Source organism: Protopterus annectens, chromosome 1.part2, assembly GCF_019279795.1.
Source record: "Protopterus annectens isolate FY-2018-M chromosome 1.part2, PAN1.0, whole genome shotgun sequence".
Taxonomy (NCBI): domain Eukaryota; kingdom Metazoa; phylum Chordata; order Ceratodontiformes; family Protopteridae; genus Protopterus; species Protopterus annectens.
The window spans coordinates 697,536,358-697,560,849 of record NC_056727.1 but is presented as its reverse complement, the minus strand read 5'-3'; the positions used below and the strand labels follow the sequence as shown (position 1 = coordinate 697,560,849).

At 41.1% G+C, this 24,492-nt stretch overlaps 1 protein-coding gene across 1 annotated transcript in view; it reads right to left on the bottom strand.

Moving 5' to 3' along the window:
• Positions 1-24,492, bottom strand: part of LOC122792403 (sulfotransferase 6B1-like) — a 166,889-nt gene that overhangs the window by 14,375 nt on the left and 128,022 nt on the right. Inside the window, exon 4 of the mRNA XM_044060192.1 lies at positions 17,678-17,834. Coding sequence (XP_043916127.1) covers positions 17,678-17,834 — 157 coding nt within the window. The remainder of the gene's footprint in view (positions 1-17,677; positions 17,835-24,492) is intronic.

Here is a 24,492-nt window from a genome sequence, read left to right as displayed (position 1 = left end):
GGGATGCCATGATTGGGGTTAGGGAGGGGACAACAGAGGCCCATGCCTATCAAACATGGGAGATATGAGAATCTAGTCCTCACTGGCAGGACTGTCAATGTCCCCTTACTCCGCTGGTTGTTGGGAGTGCTTGGACATCTCTTCCTGTGGACCATAAGGGAGAACAGCCTCTCCATTCAGCATAGACATGCACCAATGGTACTGTGCATGACCCTATTCACCAACCCTGGCATCTCCTGGCAGATGATAAAATCTCCACGCCAGATTAGTGCTACCTGAGGGTGCAGGTAGTGCAGGGGCAGAAGAGGCAGTGCTGCCAGGTTGGGTCCCAGACGTGCTGGGTGCTGGTCCTGGAACTGTTGGGGCAAAGACAGGTTGAGCCATTGGGGTTGGTCTACCTCTCTGTGCTGTAAAGCATTTTGTGATTTGTTAGAGATGGGCGACATGTAAACGTTTTGACAACATATAAAAAAAAAAAGATAAGAGTTGGGGTGGGAGGAATAAAAAAAGAGATAAAATTAGTACCATCATATATCACATCCAACGCATTATTCAATAATAAAAGTATTTTATCTGAAATTGTAAATTTAAGTAAACTTCATAACAGCTACAAACTTGCTCAAAGTAATCCTTGCTATGTGCAGATATTGCACATACGCTTGGTCCAATTATACAAATTAAGTTAACAGCAAAGCATTTATGCCACTTATGTAGAAATTAATGTATTATTTTTATAGGATTGCACTAGTTTATACTTGTATTTGAACCCACAACATCTGACTACAATCTTACATTTGACTCCTACAGTTGGTTTGTGCTACAGGCTGAAGCATGCACGCTTGCTTTTACAGTTAGGATATGCATGATTACTTTGCTACAACTGTATAGAAAATATTTTTTTTTTATTTAAAAGCTGCAATAATACTTTTCTTGTGCTGCATACATACCTCTTGCTTCCCTCAGTCTCTCTCAATGCTCAGCATGGGCTTTCTCTATTCACAGCAATCTCAGTATTAGATGTGGAATGAAGAGAAGAGAACAGAAGAACATTATGTATACCAGTTTTGCCTATATGTAGTTTTCTATCTATTATAAATTCTGTTTATTAGTATACTTACTTGTGGGATATTACCAGTTCTGAACTCAAGCCACTTGAGTGTATCCCTCATGCCTTTTCAGGTCATTAAAGTGAAGCCTGCACTGTTCTCCAGTGTGTGGAATGCCAGTCACACTGAAGACTGCCTTGGCCAGACTATTTCAAGTCTCAGACTTGTACTGGTGTAGTCCCCCTGCAAAAGCCTTTGGCTGTGGCGCTTTACAGGGAGTTCAATAAATATTCTGGACTTCTCAACACACTTCTGTGGCCTAAATTGGGCACCTTCCCTTCTACCAACAGACATATTTAACCAGACAGAACAGCAATAGCTAATAATGATTTCCCACCAATGCCCGTTATGTTTACTGGTAGTGCGCAAACCTGAACAACAATGCCAACCGCGTTTGCACGATGTTAAGCGGAGAGCAACAATGCCAAACACAGGAAAGCAGTTTTTTAAATGGGAAGGTTAAGAGGGCAGTTGACACTTGTTTGAGAGATGTTTGCTGCTGGAACTGTTAGTTGATTTCACTTTGCAGACATGTACTAGGGACATACATTTCATGACTGGACACATTTTTCGTTTGGCTTTATACAGTGATAAAACTGATTTTTTACAATGTAGGATTCAAACTTATGCATAAGAGACAAAACATTTTCTTTCATCTTTGTCACTGAAAAAGTGCTTCTCAGACATAGTCGAATTATATATAACTACACAAAAGATTGAGGGGTTAACCATGTACGTGTTTGACCTGACAAGGTCCTGCATTATACATTCATGTGTGCACAAGTCTTACTGAAGTCTGAAGGCCATCTAAGGCCAGATAGCACAATTATAATTGCAGAAACACAGTAGTCTGTATATCCTCATCATACATATAATTCATATCCGCTCCACTGCTATACATATTTGTTTATTTTTAATTGAGTTTTACTTTTTTATGTGACATTTAATATAAAATGAAATGGAATGACAGTAAAAATATTTGGAATTTCCTGTATTAAAACCCAGGACCATGTGTATTGCAGCCCTACACTTAGACATGCTGCCACAGCAATAGTTAAATAACAGCTGGTTATTTCCCCATTCATTATGAACTTGTGTGTTAACTGCTGCAGAATGCCTCTTACTGTGTTTGCACAGTGTCCAACAGAATTGATAAAATATATCTGTTTTGAAATTGCTGACTGTCCACTTCCTCTTTGTAGGTGTTCTGGACATGCAGGTGTTGGGAAGGTTGCTAACCACTGTGCAACATTGCTTAGCGGTGTTGCTTGATGGAAAGGAAAAAAATTAAATTTTGCAAATTTTGAAATTAAGAATTTAAGAATGTTTGCATTCTGTCTACAGGGGTTCTGTCTGCTTTGTGGGTGTGTCAGTACTCCAGATTTGTGCGATGGTAAACGTCACGCAAACAAGACAAGCAAAAATAAACTTGTTTTAGCCTTCTGAGTAGTGTTTAAGTTTCATCCTTAAAAGACAAAGGTGGGACTTGAACCAGGATCTGCAGTTAGTACATACTGTGTGGTTCAATGTGTTTAACAGATCTGCTACACACACAGGTGATTCCCATGTGTATCTGATGTATTGGTTATCAAAGTAGTACATTACCTGACATTTATTGCGTTTATCATTTTTCCTATGTTTGCGCTAAGCCTACACTGCTCAAATAGCATAAACACTACAAAATATGTTAGTACTCATGAAAGATTTTTATACAAGACTGGATTTGAACTCTCATACCAAGGAACCTTCAAAAGGCTGTCTTATCCCTCTGCCACAGAAACAGCTTTGCAGTAGAGAATGAAAATCATTGTGCATACAAGGAAGTCCAAAATCATCCACAATATCAACAAAACATGGGGCACTTGTACACTTCTGATTTGTTTGTACATTTATTAATTTCAGATGTAGTGCAATGAGTGATCACACAACCATTTAGGATTAGTGTTTGCAGAAATGCAGCTGTCTTATCTCTGTATGGTGTTCATTCTTCTCTTATCGAGCAGTAATCTGAGACATGCAGCCTATAACGCATTTTGTATAATTGTCCTTAAAATGTGTGAGATATTAAATGGCAATAATACAGTTTTCAATAAATGCAGGGGAGGTTTGATTTTACTGAACATAAACTGTGAAACTCGTGCTGCTTCCTTACATTTAAAACCTTCATACAATTACTTTTATACTTTGCAAGTCTAACCTGGCTGACACACCCAACGGAGGTAAGGGAGTTGCTGTTGTGTTCTTCTCCCTACCAGTAATAATTCACAGATTCAATTCATTAGCAGACACTGAGGGAGTGCCTGCACTATGTTTACATCTGCTACACAGAGACAAAAATTTGGGATTCAGCAATTCTAATGAGTTTACACCTCATGTGCATCTTCACTGTGCTCATAGACCTGAATCTATGCTATAAAAAGGGAACAGTGTAGCTAGGGATCCTGAAAGTGAGAAGACTTGTTTATGTGGATAACACAGAAAATTGCTATTACTTTGGATTTATCTGCACAGAAGACTACTGATCTTGATAAGGTATGACTGCATTTTTCAGTTATATACTGGATATGTTCAGATGTCACTTAGAAAAATATTTTTACATATGCATTAGCAAATGCTACTTTTATCTGTATGTACTTAGAAGTTTACTGATGGCATAGGCATTTTTGTCAAGCCATTTTACTTTCTCTGATGTATATTAGTAAGGCTGTGCATCACATGTGTTAACATTACAACCGTTTCTCCTTCCACTCTTCTTTTGTTATTTCAGTGAAATGTAAATGTCCTGTATTGTCAATGACAAGGGTGTTAGCCTTCTAGGATAGCCCATAGACACTTCGAGGGGAGTTTTGTCCACAGGTAGAGGTGACTAGCAATTGCATAAAAATGAATATTCTGTGGTACACGTTTTTGGGACAGTTTCTTTGATAGCACTTACAAGAATTCACTTATGTTTTATTTCTGTGTTTGGTAGCAAAATGTCATTTGCCTATTTGGGGGTTGGGGAGCCAAGTTCCAGGTCTGTGTTGACACAAACAAAACTGTCTGCACAGAGGTTTGCTTTGCTATTATTCCCCTTGTTTTGGATCCAACCTTACTCTGTGCAATTGTGATATGTTACAACCACAAAAATCCTTTTTTTATATCTGAATATCTTGAAAGTTTGTTTTTACAATGGGTAATACTGCAAAACTACCTATGTGTTATAAATAAGCAGGACTTTTATTTAGGTGTAGTATCCTTTTGTGTTTTATGTCACCTAGGACTATGGCACCCAAGCATCCCAGTCCCCACAACCCCCCCTTCAGTGACCCTGAGAATTATGTAATTGTTCAAGCATTTAGGCGACATGGTGCCTTTCTGCTTGAGAGAGGCTGTGGGGATATGTGCAGAATGCAAATTTGACAATAGATAGTGAATGATATAAATACACTTGAGGATGCAGCAGGACACATGATCAGGTGCGTCATAGGGCCACGGACATGATTTCATCAGCCCAGAGGAGAGCAGCTGCAGTGGCCCATGGACAAATGGCTACTGGGGGGCTGCTACACAGCCACCACCGACACCAAATGAACAGTTCCTGTCCACTGCACTGTCAGGGGTCCAGAGAGCTCAGTGGAAAGTGCACAAAAGCATGTGACTGATTTTGGTGCTGCTGCTGTTTCACGGAGGACAAATATGTCCCAGGAGGAGCTTTCAAGTAGGCTTACCTCTGCCAATTAATTTTTTTGGAGGGGGGCTAGTTATAGATTGAGACACTTAACACATTCTAATTCATTACACATGGTCCTGGGGAGGACATGTTATGCAAGTTTCTGTTAAATGTATTGTTAATGGACATAAAAAAGGCCAAAAGTTTTTCACCTCTGTGTTACTGTTATTGTGATAATGGTGTCCTTGCATTTTGCTTAACTTGTTCCAGGACCATCTTCTCTAAAAAGTGTGGAGTCATCTGGACATGGTAAGCCAAATATTTGTAGCTCAGTACTGATGAGCAGTTTACAGAAATATTTTATCTGTATGTGTGATGATGTGGGTATCAGGACTGTGTGTGTGTGTTGCTGTACTGTCTGTAATAGTGGCACCACTGTTAGTTTGTTAGCATATATTGAACTGTAGTAGTGTAGCTATTAATTTCTTTCTTGTGATTGTTGCTTATTGCCACAAGTAATCCTGACAGTGGATGTGTAGGACTCTTGCCACCTGATGCCAGAGTATAGTCAGACTATGATGATGATGGTGGGCAAACAGGCAAGTCGGGGGGGGGGTGCAGAAGTTGACTGACACCGAGGTTGACATTCAGCCATTCCCTGTAATTCCACTGGATACAACCATTAAGCCTACACCAACCCATTCCAATGAGCCCTCAGACTTTGGACAGGTGGAAGATGAGACACTCGATTAGGGTAGTGTGGTTACTATGGCTTCAGTGCCTGTTGACTCTGGCTGTAGCCAAAGTTTGGGTGAGGCGCCACTCAGAAGGGTTATTAGGGGTGCTCAGAGGAGGCCTGCTGGCCATCCTCCACCTGATCCAGGTGTGTCTTTCCATGCCAATCAACATACGTTTAGGGCCATTGTGGAGATGCAGGCACATTCCAATAGGGCCTCCAAGAAAATGCTTAGGGATGTAGATGTGGCACAGGCTGACATGCAGGACTACTTCCATTCTCTACTGTGTTGCTGAGTCAGTGAATCAGATGAATGACACGTTGGAATGGGCGGTGTCCATGATGGAATGTCTGCTGGGAGGGGGGGGGCGGCATCCATGTAAGTGTAGGTCAGCCACATCAGCTGATGTTAAGCAGAAGTGACCATGCCCGATCACTCTCCCATATTGGCACTACTTCCACTGCTCCATTTGTGGTTGATTTGTCTACACCCAGATGTGGCAGGCCATGGGGTCATAGTCCTGGGCACACTTGTGAGGAGAGCTCGTTCAGCAGACATCAGTCACAATCAAGTAGCTGCAGTGCATCTAACTGTGGGTGTGAACATGCCAGTGCAACTCCTGGCAGAGACCGTTTTCGGGTACGATGATTATGAACTGCCAACCTCTACCATGCACCTGGTTCTCTTTCTTATTCACACACATTCACTTAGCTTTTATGTCAGCCTAGCCCCCCCCCCAACACACACACACACAACACCCTGTGCAAGTGATAACTGCGCCATATCCTGGTTTTCTGTCTTGGATTCAAGGATACATAAGCTTTGTGTCTGATGCTCAGGGTGCATAGCCGACTTAGTGCTTAGTATATCTGTGTTTGTAATACCGTTTTGCCAATTGTACTGCTTTCCTACAGGTTTTTGTAATGTGCACATGCATTCAACACTCTTACAGCAACAAAGCTGGACCAAGCCATAAATAAAAGTAGGACAAAGTCTGAATAATAGGGATACTTTTTTTTAAATATTTTGGTCTTAAAAGTTAGACAGTTGATAGAATCAAACAGTTTTTGCATCACTATTTTAATTACTCTGAGGAATATGAAGTCTGAAACTGAAATGTGCATCAACTTCTAACTTCTCCTTTTTAATGTTTTGTCAGTAGAAAAGTATGATGCCAAACTGAGGACATTCCATGACCATCAGTAATTTTCATAGGTATGAATGTGTGAATCTGATCCCTGAGGCCTGTTACTTGACAGAGGACACATATATTCACATAAATCACTGCTGTCACATGTTTAAGTCATTGCTGTAAAAATCACCCACTTTTTACTTACTTACATTGCCAAGTAATAGTATGCGTGTATTATTACACATTTTTTAATATTCCAAGCGCAACGCTTACCTTGCAAATCTGGCAGTTAATACAGTTTTATTTCAGGGCTGAGTTTGTCTGATACTAGGAGTACACATCCATTGCATGGGCAGGTAAAGGTTGTAAGCATTGCCTGGCATCAATGTTACTGTATGTATGTGCGTAGGATGAAGGTTTTATCCCCTTAGGTAGTGAGCAACTGCTATGCTTTGCCTCTTAGCCAATGCAAAGACATATAGAGCATACCTATGTCTGTCTACACCTACAGCAGCTACTGGCTCCTCCTCTGACTCCTCATCTGCATGTGGCTGTGGTGACCTTGCCAGTGGTGGTGGGATGTGTACCCCTTCCCCTTATTGATCCTGTTTTCTCAGAATGATGTTGTGAAGTATGGCACAGACAGTGAAGATTTCAGTGCATGTACATGGATTGTACGGTAGGGCTCCCCCAGATGTATCTAGGAACCAGAACCTCAACTTCAGCAGCCCAAATACACTCTATATTTCTGGTTTGAGTGTGTGCCTCAGTGTTCTTCAGTTGGTGTGTGCATTTCTGATGGGTGTCATCAGCCACCGTTCCAGTGCTTAACCTTAATCTCCCAGAAAATGACCTCTTGTGATATCACTCCTAGTAAACATGTCATAGAGTTGGGAGTTGTGCCAAATATGCGAGTTGTGGTAACTGCCCAAGTTGCCAGCGCACACATTCAAGATGATTCCCTTAGCGTTACGCATGACTTGACAGTTAATGGAATGGAAGCTTTTTCTATTTATGTACACCCTTCCCATGTTCCCTGGGTGGTACTTTGAATTATATATGTGTACAGTCTATGGCAGCCAGTACTTCAAGGTAGTGTGCTACAGCGTAGAACTCCTGCATATTTGTGGCCCTGTCATCAGGTGTATGGGGAAAATATATATAAATCACTGGCATGGTGGAGAATAGCATTCAGGAAATGGAGGATCCTGGATGCGGACGCCTGTGACACCCTCAGCACATCCCCCTGTTGGTCTCTGAAACATTCCTGTAGCTAAAATTCTAAGTGCTACACATACTTTTGTCTCCAGTGGCACTGGTTCCCCTTGGTTTGCTCTTGGTCTAAGTTGAGAACGACAGAGGTTGAGTTCCTATACTGTGTCTGTATACACCCTGCAGTGCTCTACAATTTCCATCTCATGAGGACTGTGATAAGTTAAATGGGGTTTAAAAACTCTTCTTGGCCTTGGTCTATTAGCAGCAGCACAGACTTCAGCCTGTTGCACATACACACAAATTAAAACAGCAGCCCTCAACATTCTTTCTGTGTAGATGCCTTTCTGTGGCTGTATTCCAATAGGTTTTGGAATTCACAGGGAAAAGCAGCACTGATTTCAGACAGTTGCTTTATAACTTGCTGAATAGTTCCTCCATCTTGGATTGGCTGATTAGCATACAATTCTTATGCTTATGCTGTAATTAGCATAAAACAGTGTTTAACTAGGCCCTACACACTATGCAGAGCCGCTTACTGAATCCAAAACAGTGAGCTACTGTGTGTGTGTTGTACCACATGATGACATGCACAGGCTTTATTGAATCTGCCCCATAATCTTAGTTGCAAGCATTATAAATCACAAATCATACGGACATAAATTTAGTTGTAAACCTTATACATCACTTATAATCTACCCAATCATTGCCAGTCAAACATTACATAGCTCATTTAAATCCTGCATTCTTTTAAACCTCATTCCTCCCCTGTATGCACTGTTCCCAAAATTCCCATTTGTTTCTATGCAATTTGTTCCTACCCTTTCCTAAAGATCCCAATTCCAGTTGTTTTATCCATTACTAGATTGACTACCTCTAGTACAGTTGGTTTAGACAGATATCCATTTTCTAGTAATTACTTTTTTTTGGCAGCCACTATAATTAAAATCAAGGCCTTACTATGTCTAAGCAATTCTGATTCTGTATCATAGCTTAGAAAAATAATTTCCCTAGATACACCAATTTATTCACCCAGTATCTATACACCAATTTGCTCACCCAGTATCTATACACCAATTTGCTCACCCAGTATCTATACACCAATTTGCTCACCCAGTATCTATACACCAATTTGCTCACCCAGTATCTATACACCAATTTGCCCACCCAGTATCTATACACCAATTTGCCCACCCAGTATCTATACACCAATTTGCCCACCCAGTATCTATACACCAATTTGCCCACCCAGTATCTCTGAAAGAGTAGTCGGCAGGGAATCTTAAGTCTGCCAACTCATTACACTTCCACAGAATATGGTCTGAATTACCTCTTTCTTTCCCATCATACCTTCAACATTTGCTATCTACCTGAGGAAAAAAATTCTGAGTCTACTTGTGGTATAAAAATACCCAAGTAAACCTTTCCAATCGAAATTTGGGAGCTGCATCTTGACTCATTACAGCCGTCTGATGCCTGTATGTGTTTCTATAGTTACATCCTACTGACACCTCTAGATGTCAAATATTGCTTGTCCATACTTTAATTTCAAAATCATGAAACATACAAAATGTTAAAATATTTCCCCTTAAAGCTTACACAGTGGAAAACACAACTGTGTTGATTTATAACCTCTGTCTAGTGCAGGTAGAGATATTAAGTCCTGTTTATATATTTATTCATACTATCAAACTGTCATACATTAGGTATATTTCTAAATATCCAGAGAACCAAATAGCACATACAGAACTGCTTAGCCTCACATGAAAGCTCTCAGCAGGATGAACAAAATGATGCTGACCGCATGATTGTAACTTGTGTGGCTGCTAAGATATTGGAAGTGGTTTACAAAATATTACATACTTAATTACTGTATTTACAGTGGCTTATAAAATCCAGTTTTATACCTAGAACTTAAACAAGTACAAGAAACAGTTTGCTATTCACTATTCTTTACTAACTCCTATGGTTCCGGAGATATGTACATTTGTTTGAAATGTGAAAACGTAACTGATTCAGTCAAAAAGCTTAGGCTTCGCCCATTGGAAGTTATACTCCAAACTTCCAGAGCTCCATTGGTAGAAATTACTTAAATAATCAGTGGCATTAAAAGAAACCAAGAAACATGTGAAATACATATCCTCTCCAATCCAACCCTCCCTTTACAGCTAACTAAAGCATTACATTGCTCTTCACCATTCTGGACTGTATTTATCATCTCCATGTCCAATGTTTGTGGTTAACGGATATATTTTCCCATTACTTACTTCCAAATAAACATGTTACAGTTCTTTCAATTTCTCTTTGGCTGGGCTCCTGCATCCACTATTCTTGTTCTTCTATGCCCAGATGTTTACTGGTTTATCCCGTTTCATCACTACAGATTCCTTGGTCACATAATCCAAAGACTGTGGCAAACGTTTTTCATCACTTACTGAGTTGAGGTAGACATCTACATCCACAATGGAAAAAATACCTTTAAGAATTGATGGAAATAACTAAGCTTCTTTATATCATTAATGCTCATTCATAGCTGCAAAAAATTACATCTGCTGCTGCATGGTTGTCTGCAGGAAGTCATGATCCACATACACAGGTTACCCATCAACTGTTACTGCCTGCCAGGTCACAATAGTTGTGAAAAGACCTGTTATTTCTCATATACCCTGTCACAAACTGAATCAGAATCACTCTCAGCCATATGCTTTCTCAAAACTCATTGATGGCAACCTGTACACTTTTTTTTAATACTTAGTGATATTTTAGAAAATCCATTCCATCGTCCTTTTGAAACTTTCATGATTTCCAAGCAGTCAAATCCTTCTTTAGCTTTAAGGACCCCACAAGGGCAAATTTCAGTTCCTTGCCCTACAATCATAAATGTCTGTTTAATACAAACTACTTGATTGCTGAATTCTTCCAATTTATGTTGCGCATTCATTACATCTTTTTGGCATCTTATTGCTTCTTCAAAACCACCCTAAATCATTAAGAGGACTTTAAGCTGTTTAACATAACAGCTAAAAAGTCCAGTCTTCACCTTCTATTGCTAATCACTTCCAAAATGTCTTCAATACGTAATTCCCATATCCATTTGCCAGTTACTTTCCTCACTAGTTGGCGATTTTCCAACTACCACAGCCTATTCCTTGCAAAATATCTCTTCCCTTTTCACCAGTTTTAAAACCATCCCACCAAAGATGACAAACAAGTACATCTCTGTTAACAAGCAAGTAAAAAAAAAATCACACTTTAAATGTCAAGGATACACTATTCACCATATTTAGAGTAACTTACGGCAGTGACAAAACTCAGAAGGCCCATGAGATCTCTCCAAATGTGCCCACTTTTTGTAAACATTACTGGTTGTTGTTGTTTATCTTTCAGCTTTTCCCGGTAAGGGATCACCATAGCGGAACTCCAGTCCGCTAATGGTTGACAGTAGATTTTTACGAAATGCCGAGGTGCCAGCTCGATGCCTAACCTTCAACAAAGGCACGCCCATTTACGCACGCATGTCTTTCGAACGCTACCCAACCGCAGGGAGGACATGCAGACTCCACACAGAAGGCACTCCCAAGCCCAGTCGAGAACCTCTTGCTGTGAGGTAACAACGCTACTGCCGTACCACCGCGGCACTTTTGTAAACATTACTGGTAAGAGATTTAATTTGATGGGCATCAGTGAGCAATATGGCTAGTAAGTGAATGTTTAGTAGCTATTGAAATGTCTGTTCTCTTCTAATCCATGTGGGCTTTTTGCTCATATTTCTGTTTCCTCCTACATCCTGCAAATATGCTGTTTCAGTGAGTGCTCTAAGCTATTCATATCTACAAGCATTTACTCTTGCCTTAGTGGTCCAGGTTGTGATAGAAAAAGGTAAAGAAAATGAATTAAAAAATAAATGCTCCAGTTTGACTTTTCTAACTATGGTTCAATGAACACATTTCCCAAAAAACACATTATCTTTAGAAACAGCATCTGTTACATCTCCCCAAAACATATACCAAATACAATAAATTCAGATTAGGCTGTCATATCTAGAAAATACTACTTTGTGGTAGTACTGGAAAGAAGAACCTGCTATATTTATATGTAATTTTCAATTAAATGGGCTTTGGTGACCTGAACTTCAAACAATTCAGTGAAAACAGTATCCCAACAAAACAGACATTACAGTAGAGTCAGTTATCCGAACGTCAATTGTAAGAAACGTCAGAACCAGCCTTCCAAAGTTTTAGAGTAGAAAAAATAAAGTCTGAATATGTAAACATTATATGCATTTGCTTGAGCATGTTTTTTGAGCTTGTAGCCAACTCATAGGTTCATAGGTAGGTACTAGGCTATCGGCCCCTAGGGCCCATACAAGCCTAGCCAAAAAATGTACCCTGGCTTTCGCCACCCAAGAAATTTATTTTCCTGTGCCCCTGTCGAGCAGAGTCACAGAAGTGATCCCCAGGGTGAATTTCCCATTTCCCATCCAATCAAGATTTTTCTTGAAGAGTGCTAATGAGGAGCTCTGTTTGACATAGGTAGTCTGTTCCAGAGTATGGGAAGTCTCTGGGACAGGAATCTATCCCTCCAGCATGTTGTGTTTATTGTGGTGACAAGGTTTAGGTCCCTAGAGCATGTAGCTCAGAGGGATTGGGATTTCTTTAAGTGGAGCATGTCCAACAGCTCTGGGTTTGACATAGCTTTGTATGTTAGGCAGAGATCGCCCCTGAGTAGGCGATATGCGATGGAGTAAAGCTGTAGTTCTTTGAGACTGTCTGCATAGGGCATCTGTTTGAGGCCAGTAATCCTCTTTGTGAGGTATTTCTGTGGTCTTTCCAGTTGTTGTAGATGTCTTGTGAGGTACATACCAAAAGGGGCGGTGTACTCTATAATGGGTCTAATGAGTGCTGAGTAGAGGGGAACAATGATCTCTTTTTCTGGATGAGAATCCTTTTGTGATGAAATGAGCCACGTAGAAGGATTTCCTGACCACTGTGGCAATGTGATTATCAAAGCAGAGACTACTGTCCATCTGTGTCCCAAGGTCTCATCACATTTTCGGCATTAAGTAGACTACCAGCTATGTGGTAGTTGATTGGTACAGGGTTTGTACCAAAGGGGATGACAATACACTTTTTGGCATTGAGCTTCAGGCCATGGCTTTGACCCCAGGTATCTTGTCTCAGTGAGGCCCTTTTGTAGTTTGTCCACATCATTAGGAGTTTAGATTATGGCTCCTAGTTTGCAGTCATCTGCAAACTTTGTTATCCAAAGACCTTCTTGTGTTGGCCTGCACTTCAGAGAAGTAGATACCAAACAAGAGAGGACCCAGGACTGAACCCTGTGATACTCCACTCGTCACTGGTCTGATGTCGGATTTGGAATCTGCTACTTTCACAGTGTGGGTTCTATCCGTGAGCCAGTTGGCAACCCATCTTGTGACATAGGGATTTATACCTAGTTTAGTGAGCTTATCTATAATTCCAGAGTGGGGGATGGTGTCGAAAGCCTTGGCGAGATCTAGATAAGCTGTGTGAACCATTTTATCCTCATCTATGGCTTTGGTGACTGCTTCAAAGAAGTCAATCAGGTTTAGGAGACATGATCTGCCTTTTACAAATCCAAACTGGGTAGGGTCCAGAGTTTGGAGATTACCAATGTCTGTTTATGAGTTCCACGATGATACGTTCCATGGCCGTGCAGACCAGGCTCGTCAGGCTAATGGGGCGGTAGTTTACGGGGTCCGTCGTGGCTCCCCCTTTGTGGAGTGGGATAACCATCACGGTGCGCCATTCAGTGGGTACAAAGCCTGAGGTGAAGCAATGATTGAACATGATACTTAGGTAGGGTGCCAGTTCATTCTGTAGTTCGTGTAGAACGCAGCCTGGGATATTGTCAGGTCCCATGGATGCTGTGTTCTTGGCTTTGGAGAGTGTGTTTTTTACCTGCGCAGCTGTGATTATAGGAACTTTGCATTCTTCTGGTATAGAGATGGGCCCTCTAGGGGGAGAGAGGGGGATAAAGTTAGCACTGAACCTATCTGCCAGTGTTGGCAATATCAGTTGGTTCTGTATATTTAGTGCCATTGTGCTGTAACTCAGAGCAGATCTGAGTGTTCGCATTTAGATTCTTGACATAGCTATAAAATTGCTTTGTGGTTGTCTTTAGAGTCCGTGGCAATTTTGTTTTCGTAACTAGCATTAGAGGATTTTAGGAGGGATCTCAGCTTCTTACTGAGGTTGACCAGGCTCCAGTCATGGGATTTTACTCTTTTTTGCAGCAGTTTCTTTCTTCTGTTGTAGAGTTTATGGCAGAGGACCACCGGATTGGCTTCCTTTTTTTGGAGGATAACATCTTGGTTCTATTAGGGATAGCATGATCCATGCACTCCTGTAAGTGCTTATAAAGTGCATTTGTGTAGGATTCGGCAGTCATACCTCTATTGTCCGTCTGCATTGGTGTCATGAAGTTTGCCACTTCTGTCTTAAGTGTGAAGTTGGCTTTGGAGAAGTTTTTTACGATGGTTTCCCTGATTGGGGCTGGGGGTGGGATGTGGATGTCTAGGCTGATTAGCTTGTGGTCGGATCTGACCAACGAGGAATTGACCTCTGGTGTGGAACACCGGTTTCCCATGTTGGTAATGACCAGGTCTAGGATATTGCCGCCCCTGTTGGGGGTGTGAATAAGTTAATCCAAGACGTTGGAATTTATGAATTCTAGAAAACGTTGAGCAAGAGAGTTGGTACATGAGTAGTTTTCCCAGTTAATGGTGGGGTAGTTGAAATCGCCCATTATTAGGGTGTTGGGTTGCACCCTAATACTTTCCAGTGTATCAAGAAATGAGGAGTGTGAATCCTGGGGCATGGTGGGGGGGGGGGGTATGTAGCAAGCTACAATTTGGATTGCGGTCTTGCCCAGAGTTAGTTGCACTTGGATAATCTCGGCTGCATTATGCTGTGCAACTAGCCTAGAGGTGTGGATGTTCTTAATGAATATGGGCACGCCTCCTTTAGTGCTTCTTTCTGGTTAGGTGGCCGAAAGGTGTGGTATGAATTGAAGCCTGGTAATGCAGGGGTGCTCTCTGGAGCTTTGGACCAGGTGTCTGTCACTGCACAGATGTCAATGTTGTCCATTTTAAGGAATGCCTCGAGTGAGTGCATTTTGAGGTTTAGACTTCTAGCACTGAGTAGCATTACCCTCAGATTTTGCTTGCTTGTACCAGTTACGGTGGTGAATTTGTCATTTGAACCTTGCCTAAAAAAGGCACTATAGGGGTGGCAAGAGCCTTAGCCAGTATCCGGAATCATAAGGGCGACAGGTGCAGGCCATCTCTGGCAAAGCATAGTGGACTGGCGATCATGTCGCCCCAGGCAGACAAATACTGGATCCCCTTAGAATGACACCAGAAGTTTAGCCAATTGTTGAAGTCAATCATTTTGTCCTTGTACTGTGGTATCATTCTGGGTGATGGCAGGATGCTACTCAGGGTTAGGGTCATACCTGCCTGGGATACAAGATCAGAGAGCTCCTCCATGTCTCTTTTCATGTAGTCCAGGAAGGTACGTCTCAGGTCATTCACACCAACATGGACAATGACAGTGTCATATTTGTACTTACTGTGGAGTAACCTGAATGCATGCGTTATGTGGCAGATCCTGGCACCTGACAGGCAGATGACAGTAACTTTCTCCTTGTTTAGTCTAGTGAGTGGAACATCAGTGTGCCTGACTATAGAGTCACCTATGACTAGAGTGTTGGGTACGTTGTTATGCCTTATGGGCTGTGGTTGAGTGGCACACAGTTTGTGGGCTATGTGTCATTTGGGTTGTGTTGGGGTGTGAAGTTTGCTTGAGTTTATGCTTTGGATGTCCCTGATGCTTGGACAGGTTTTTATTGAGAGCCTCCACGAATGTAGATGTGCGTTTTGAGTTTCTATGTGTGTGTTTTGGTGGTGTAGGTTTTGAGGGACTATGTGATGAGTGTGGTGTGGTGCAAGTGTTTACCTTCTCTTGACTGTCTAGTCCAGTCTTGGGTGAAGAGAGCTTTGCTTCCAGTTTGGCTATACAAGTGCATCTCTCACAGGTTGTAGTGTTGGGTGGTCTGTGTACATGAGGCAATTGCTGCATTGCCCCAAGATGCCCAGATTCATCAGGTAGACAGGAGAAATCACTGGGAGCTGACCCTTAGACATGCCTGGATAGGTGCTTATTTATTAAGTACTAAAAACTGCTTTCCTCTAGACAAGTGAGGAAAGTTGAGTGCTGTAGTAATTTGCAGCTTATGTAGTGCTTACAATGAGTTCTGAACAAGTGCAGAGTTCAAAGAAACAGATTTGAGTGCTGAAACTAGAAAACTGGCTAGTTATAAGAAACAAAACTAAGCTAGAAGGCTTCCCTCCAAGACAGAAAGGCTTGGGGGCTCAGAAGCCTACAAACAGTCTAGACCACTTAACAGGAAAGGCAGAAAACAAGCTTAAAGCTCGTGTGTGAAAAATATTCTTTATTGCCCATTGGAATTACTGAATGGTTAAAAAGTGTATTCCTGCGTGCAGAAAAAAAAGAATTTAGATATTATTTATCTGGTTCAATTATAGGTTTGACTATCCGAACTACCCTAGGTCCCAATTAGTTTGCATAATTGACTCTTTACTGTACTACTAAATTTCCAATATACTGGACAATCACTACACACACACAGATTAACCTATCACAAACATGTTCAGACTAATTCAGAAGTTATGACTAATTTTGAAAATGTGCTAATTACCAAATACCATTCTTATTAGCCATTGTTTGACTTCTGCATGAAGTTTACCATAGCACTGCCTTCCAGTTTTGGTACTGACTGCTCAGCAACTTCAATAATTTCATTTCCATTTCCAGTTCTTGCGTCTCTGTTGCAATATTCTACACTTCAAAAACAATTGGTTTAGACTTCGATTTACATTTTCTGGTAGTTGCTTTTTTGGCAGCCACCAGAATTAAACTCAACAAGCTTTAGTATGTCTAGGCAATTCAGATCCTGTATCCCAACTCAGAAAATCATTTCCTTAGTTAACAACCATTTGCTCACCCAATATTTCTGACAGGGAATATTTTAATCTCTGCCAGCTTACTACACTCCCAAAAGACATGTTGCCAGCTACCTCTTACTTCCCCAGCATTTTTGATCATACCTGCTGGACTTCATCTCAGCATGTTGTATTCGCTGGCTTAATTTTCTTGTGTTCTTACTTCCTCTGGATTGGGTTTCATTGTAGGTTATGCATGGAGCAATACAGCTTCTGTAGTGTCTCTTCATTCACAAGCTACTGGAAGTACTCCTTCCTTCTACTTTTGGTGCCCTCCAGACTAATGAGCAAATTGCTGCAGGCATCCCTTATTTATTTAGCATTTGTTAACCAGAAGGGTCCAACTGGGATGGAAAAACATTCCCCTTTTCAGTGGACGCCCAGGGAAAAAAGCTCCACAATGCAAAACACACATTACAATCCATACTGTAGATGATACATAAAATGAAACTATCATAAAAAATAACACTGATATTAACAGCAAATCATATAATGTTTTCTGAGGTTATTTTTCAGGAGTACTACAAATAATACTACACATAAGTATGTAAAGGGTCTTGGCTCTATGGGGAACTCACTAGTTGACTAAATTCATTTACTAGTTTAAAACAAAGGTCACTGCTCTAATGAACATTGAAATAATTAAAACAAATGCTAAAAAGAACATTAAGAAGACTACTTGAATGAAAACCATTATGACCAACTCCTAAATTTCAGTTCATCCAAAATGTTATTTACAGAAATAGTAACAGAAAGCAGTCACTTTGAACGTACCTTTACGGTAGAAAATATTAACAAGTGAAGGATTTTTTTCCTGAGATTTGCTCTTCATTGCCTGGAAGTCACCTTTCTTGGTAATGCTTTGAAGTTGTTCTTCATTTAGGGAGAACCCCAAGAAAGCTGCTAGACTTTTAACACCTTCATACAAGTTCTGAAATGGAAATAGTCAAAATACATGAATTCTAAACAGAACAGACAGACTGAATTATATTAGCTGTATATTTCTTAAGACCTAGGTTAAACAAAAATGATGAATCTTTTTGCACTACTAGAATAGACATTACACAACATATTCTCATTTGACTCCTTAATCGGTAGGGCAACTCATCCTAGAATGGTCTATGTATTCTTTAATTAGTTGTTTCTGCAAAAGTCTCATGTACTGGTATTCCACAAACTGACATGGCTGTAACATTGTCACCATTGTATCAGCCAATCTACAATGCAATTCTCCTTCAGTTAATGACAGGGTTTACATTCACAGTTTGGCAATTAAGCTTACTCACACTTGAAAGCATACATGCTTGTACCTGGTACTTTGCAGGTACATCAAGAATACACTATATACGCACATCTCTTCCTGAGTGCACAAAATCACCTTCAACCACTAAGCAGGCATGCTTTCTGTGACTCAAGAATTAGTTATGAAATTTAACATCTTTAGGATGGCTGTGTGGTACAGCCAAGATACTGGAGGAACTGGCTCTGGAGAGTGAGAAGCAATGGCAGATGCTGGCTCACTCACCTTGGGAGGAGGGAGACGGATCTGCTGAACTACTGGCATTTGCTGGAAGATGGACCTCACAATAAGGCAGAAAAAAAGGGTTGGGGAGCTGGGGAGCCCCCCACAACAAGCAACTAATTCATATATGGAACAGAGTCAGGCATATGTGTAGAAGTGTGTAGTTTCAGGAACTGGTATTGTAGGGCAACCACATCATGACTGCCACAGGGATGAAGTTATGGCATGTAAACCTACATGCTCCCTTCATAATAAACACAGCTCTGATCCCTGACTCTCACCCAACTCCCCCCGTGTTCTCAAAAAAAAAAACAGGGAAGAAGTTGGGAGGAATGAGTGGCTAAAAGAATAGTCATGATGGAAAACATGGAGTGGAGTAAAACAGATTTAATAGTGTAGGCGTCTATTTTTAACATCTAACATACACGTACACATTTGCCAGACATACTAGGAACTTGAACAGCAAAAGCTGGGGAGAGAAGCATTCCATGCACAAAGGAAATGTTGAGGCTATTTTGGGATACACTACAGAGGGTCTCCTCGCAGACTTTCTGAAAAGGAAGTAACATATTTAACATTGGGAATTCACCTTTCGGAGTTAACAAAAGGGCTGAATCTCAGGCAGTAAAGCTATCAGGGTGGAAGCAGCCACAGAACAGACAAAAAGATAAGGATCAGAAGGCTGAGTTCTGAAGTACATACACACCAAAGGAGGTCCAGCTCTTGCTTTTGCAGTAGCAGAGACAGTAACACAAGTGAAGGGCTAAATGATGGTAACACAAGTGAAGGGCTAAATGATGATTAGGTGACCACAGAACAACTGTCTGCAATGTAAATATTCTAAGACAAGGAACTAGAAGCAGTCATGCCTTTGACTATAGCATTTTCCAAAAGGTACTGAGTCACAAGGAATACTGAAAAAATTGGCGTCGGCTGCATCTTGTATACCCCTGGCACATTGACGTCAGGGAAGAGGCGACAGCAACAGACACCGGACCAGGACTTTGTAATTCAGGCCGACTGCGGGTAGCCTGCCAGCAGGATAACCCAAGTGTAATGACTGCAACAGTGAAACATGATGAACATCTAGAAGCAGTCATGCCTTTGACTATAGCATTTTCCAAAAGGTACTGAGTCACATGATGGCAAAAGATAACGTTCTCTTAATCCATGTGGAAATGGTTGTTTGGAGAATTCCTTTCTGTTTAGCAGTAGAACGCAAATGATAACCAGTGTTTGATATTTCTATACTCATGCCACAACTTCAAGTAAAAGCTGAGCAGACAGCACACATCTGGGGCGTGATAGTTCTTTTCCATGAAGAAACAGGTAGATGAATGAAGAACAAATTAGTAATTTGGAAGTAAACATGGGCTTGTCTGCAGGGACACGACCTTTGCAAAAGATGAAACATGGTGCCTTACACACGACTCCCTGCAGTTCTTAAATCCTGTGAGCAGAAGTAATGCCACTGCAAGAAAAAAATTTCCAAGATATGTACTTCAACAAATCCACTGAACTGTTACATTTAAGCAAGGGATAGACAAGCCTGTCATTCATTAAGTTAGTTCCCATGTAGAGGAGTAGGGTTCTTCAAAGTTGGGTGGGAATAGAATACTCCTTTAAGGAACTGCTAGATCAGCCATTGATGTGTCATAATCCTGCCCACTACAAGGTATTGATGGGCAAGAACAGATGGAAAAAGCACACTGACCAATAAGTAACTGTGGCCCAACTCACACTGGTGCCCATTATAAGTCAGCATAACCAGTTAGTTGATTGACCAGGTTAATACTGGGTTATGTGTCTACTTGAAAACCTCTTTCATTTGGCAGTGCAAGTCTGTTGGAAGGCTTCCTGATGGCCTCAACCACTTCTAACACCCCTGATGGTAAATTTAGCAATGCCACAGAAGTTACAGAAGGATCAGGCACGAAGATGGAGCCAACTGTCATCCCAGCTTGGCATGAACCAGAATGATTTTCTGTACTACCAATGACTAGTGAACCTAAAATTACGCCTTTTTTCAGCCACCAAGTGGGAGACGAAGATTAACTTTGGTTGTTCTTGTGATGAGATGTAAGCTCATTGGAAATATCAGGAGATTAGACATCTACAAATTTCCTTTGCCATAAAGTAAGAAATGAATCAACTGAAAACTCTTTTACCCTGTTTCACTTATCAGAAGATGACCAGAACTTCATTCTCCTGAGTGCAAATAGTTTGATATCTGGAGTGTCACACTTCCAAGAGATCCAATTCTCACATAGCTCTTGAATTTGCAGTTACAGAAGAAGGCAGAGGGGTGGCTCAGGCCTCAGCATGTTCACTTCTGAAATGCAAGTTGGTGAAAAACTGATCCCCTCTTTGTACAGGTGATATGACCACATGACCTAGAAGACGCAAACACTATGACCACATGACCAAGAAGACAAACACTAATGTCTTACAAAACATCTATTATATCCAATAACATCCAGCTATCCTGCAGAAGAAAAGGCATGGCCCCTGGAGAATCACTGTCCAAAATCTGATGCGTGAAACAGACTGAAGCTGCTAAAATCCATGACAGGATGGAAACAATCCATCCACTTCACAACCAAAAATAGGAGGGAGTAGAACCCTGGCCTCATTTGGGTTCAGAGATGCTCTCTATGATCCCTTTCAGGATTATAATCAGAGCCTGTTCCAAAAGATCTACAGACAGTTTTGGTCTAAAGTTCCCTTTCTGAGAAAAGCATACAAGTTTTAAATTTTGGTCAACTGTGGTCATTTATAAAATCCAATGGTCCATTGTGATGGCTGTCCAAGCTGAAATAAACTAGGAAAGTCATTTCCCATGGGCCCAGACCACAGTTATGACTCCTTGGACTGGACTGGCAGGATTGTCCTCTCAGGAAACTTGACTGGTACAGAAGGAAAGAAGGAAACAAGGCCATGTGATGCTGCAAAAACCTTCTCTGTCTGCAGTGAAGCTTACTTCCCCTTGGAGTTGACTGGACCCAGAAGAGAAGAGGAGGAGTATAAATAATAGGATCAAAGGATCTTCCATACTAATGAAGGCCTGCTTTGTCTTCAAGACATTATCCACAATTCCTAGGTCTTACATCCAATGGACATCCAAGATGAAGCTTCCCAGCTTATCCTTTAGGAAGGACAGCATTAGCCAGACCATCTTATGCAGGCACAAGCCTAAGCTTAAAGTCCTAGCTACAGCATCTTCTCAGTCAAAACTGCAGCATTTGAAGCCATACAGACTCCTGACCACTATTTCTTCTTTGAGACAAGATTTTAGGAGAGCGTAAAACTTACCCAGAGCCTTGTCAATTTAGAAAGAAAAGAATCTGGAAAGGTGAGAGGAATGACAGGGATTCTAAGCCCCAGTGTGTTACAGGAAAAAAAACTTCCTTACCAACTCTGCCTAGGGTTTTGGATACCCTGTTCTGAATGAAACAGACTGTGCAGGAGACAACCCAAGGGTATGTGGTTAATGACTGACTGAGTTTGGATGGGTGGAATTACAAAGAACTTCCACCTTTATGGGGAAGCAATTGCGGAGTCTGTGTCCAGGCTGTATTAGCGGCAACCTTGACAACAGCTCCACAGGATGATTACTCAAAGCTTATACCTTTCTGACATACATTTCTACAAGTGGGGAAAAGGACTATGAAACACAGGTCAGTCCATGACCTCATCATCCTTAAGACTTCTCGAAAGAAGGAATCATCTGCTGGGGAGCTGTAGGAAGGGGAGAAGTCATTGTTATTGTTTAGCAGAAATGGCCCCTGGGTCTCCAGACTCAAAAGATGCTAGAGGGGAGAATGTCCCCTCAACCTCACCAACCGATCAAGCATATGCCTGCTGTGATGTAGCGACATGGGACATTTGTGACGAGCCAAATGTTATTAGACCATGATCAATAATGCTGTACTCCTGCACAGTAAGCTTCCGTCAGACATCAAACATCTGGACCCTGCTGATTTACGGGAGACCACAGAATGGGAGTCCTCAATCATGAGTACCTCCCAGGTTGAAGCTCGATGACTTGAAAGACTGCTCCTAGGGATCGGTAAGTAAGCAGCAGGCACTGGCTAACTAATAGAGCTAATAGAGGATAAGTAGTGTCTATAACACTGGCAGCACCTTCCAGGGAAGGAACTTGGGTGCTCTTTCTTTGGGAATCTTTTTGTTCAATGAAATGCTGTGATGGAAGCTCATCAGCAGCAGCAACCAAAGGGAAATTTTTTTAAAACAGATATACCTCTTAGAGTGTTTGACCATGGCATTCCTTGTGTGAGGAAGTCTGGGTCAGTATGTGTGACACTGTGGCTCCCTGCACAAGGATCCACCAACTGCCTCTATCAGATTAGTAACAAGGTAAGCAAGAACCCCGCCCCCAACACACATCTGTGGGTGGCTGGGTTAGACTGCTGGCACTTATGGTAGTCATTTACATTATACTCCTCTCTCAGGGAATACAGACCTTGACAGGGTGCGTCATTGTTCATTATAAAGAATCCTCACAAACAGATAATTTACATCTGGATACTAGCATAGGACATTTCACCAACCTGTGTCAGAACTAAGATTTCAACTTGGTGTGTGTGTGTGTGTGTGTGTGTGGGGGGGCAGATTTAGGATCCAGATGTGCTGATACAGACATCGTTGATGCTATGGCCTTCAGTGCACACATCCCCCACTCATGGAAGCTTCTGAGAAAAACAATTTACTAAGGTGCACATGGTGTAGAATTTGAAATCTGAAAGTCTGCAGGGGAAAGGAACATATTTAGAAGGCGATGTGGGACTTGGGGAGCCACAAACTCCACTGTATTAGCTAGTTAGGGGCAAAATGCAGAGCAGATGAGGGATCAACAGAAGGAAGCAGAGAGGAAGGTAAGGAATAAAGGTCAGCAAGAGGCAGAGAAGACTAGGGGGATAAGACAAGAGGAAACTACAACAGTGTTGCAATAAGATAATCTCCTTGTTGAAACATTTTGCTGCTATGCACTCTCCCTCCATAAAATGTTGAAACTCAAACTTTCTTTTACCCAGATTCTACTCATATTGCAGCCTCCCCCAGTTAACTGGTACAGCTCCCTTGTCTCATCACCATAACACATGTATTATTCTTGCAGTTATTGAAAACCTGCACTGACCTAGTTCATTGTTTAACCTTTCTTTAATGTTATCTAACCCAGTACGCAAATGCCTCTCCTCTGTTACAGTCAGGAAGCATAATGGTGCACACACCCTTCACTCAAAGTTCAGCAAAAAGTCTCAACATACACTCACACTCCTTATCTTCAACCTTTCACGTCAGAATGGAAAAGTTCCTTTAATATAGAAAACAGCCACCATCACAACTATTCCCAAGGCTCTTCACCCTTCCTTTCTGGAACATTACAGGCCTATAGCAATATCACCCCCCCCCCCCCCACAATGATATCTGAAAAAAATTGTCTATTATGTAAATCATACCATCTAATTTTCTACACCCATAACTTGCAGAATGTATTCTAACCTTCTCTGTTTCAATACCTCTAGTCCATAGCCATATATAGGGCTGTATATCTCCTGCTCACAAAACGGTCACATTGCAGGTTAATTGTAGAAGCACCAAAATGTCATCTGTATTGAGATCCCCAGGATATTGTTCATATAGTTCAGATAATCTTGTTTACACTGCAATTTGAAGTGCATGCAATGAACTGTATGCAAGGACAACAACAAGCTCTTTTAGAGTTAGAATTTATGAACATCTGTATTTTATCTCTAAAAATAATACATTTAATGCATTACACAGACATTCTACTGCCTCCCTTTTTTGATGGATGTCTTATGTATTACATAATCAAAAATGTGACATTGGAGAAGGTGATAGAAAAAAATAAGTTGGAAGTTAAAGAATTGAGAAAGCAAATATTGTGGAATTCTATGGAAAATGGGCATCAATAATGGTATGAATTTTAAATATGGACTTGAAGAAAAATGGTATAAATGTGTAAAAATAATCCAATATATTTATATTAATCGTGATTTTTTATTAATTGTATTTAATGAATATG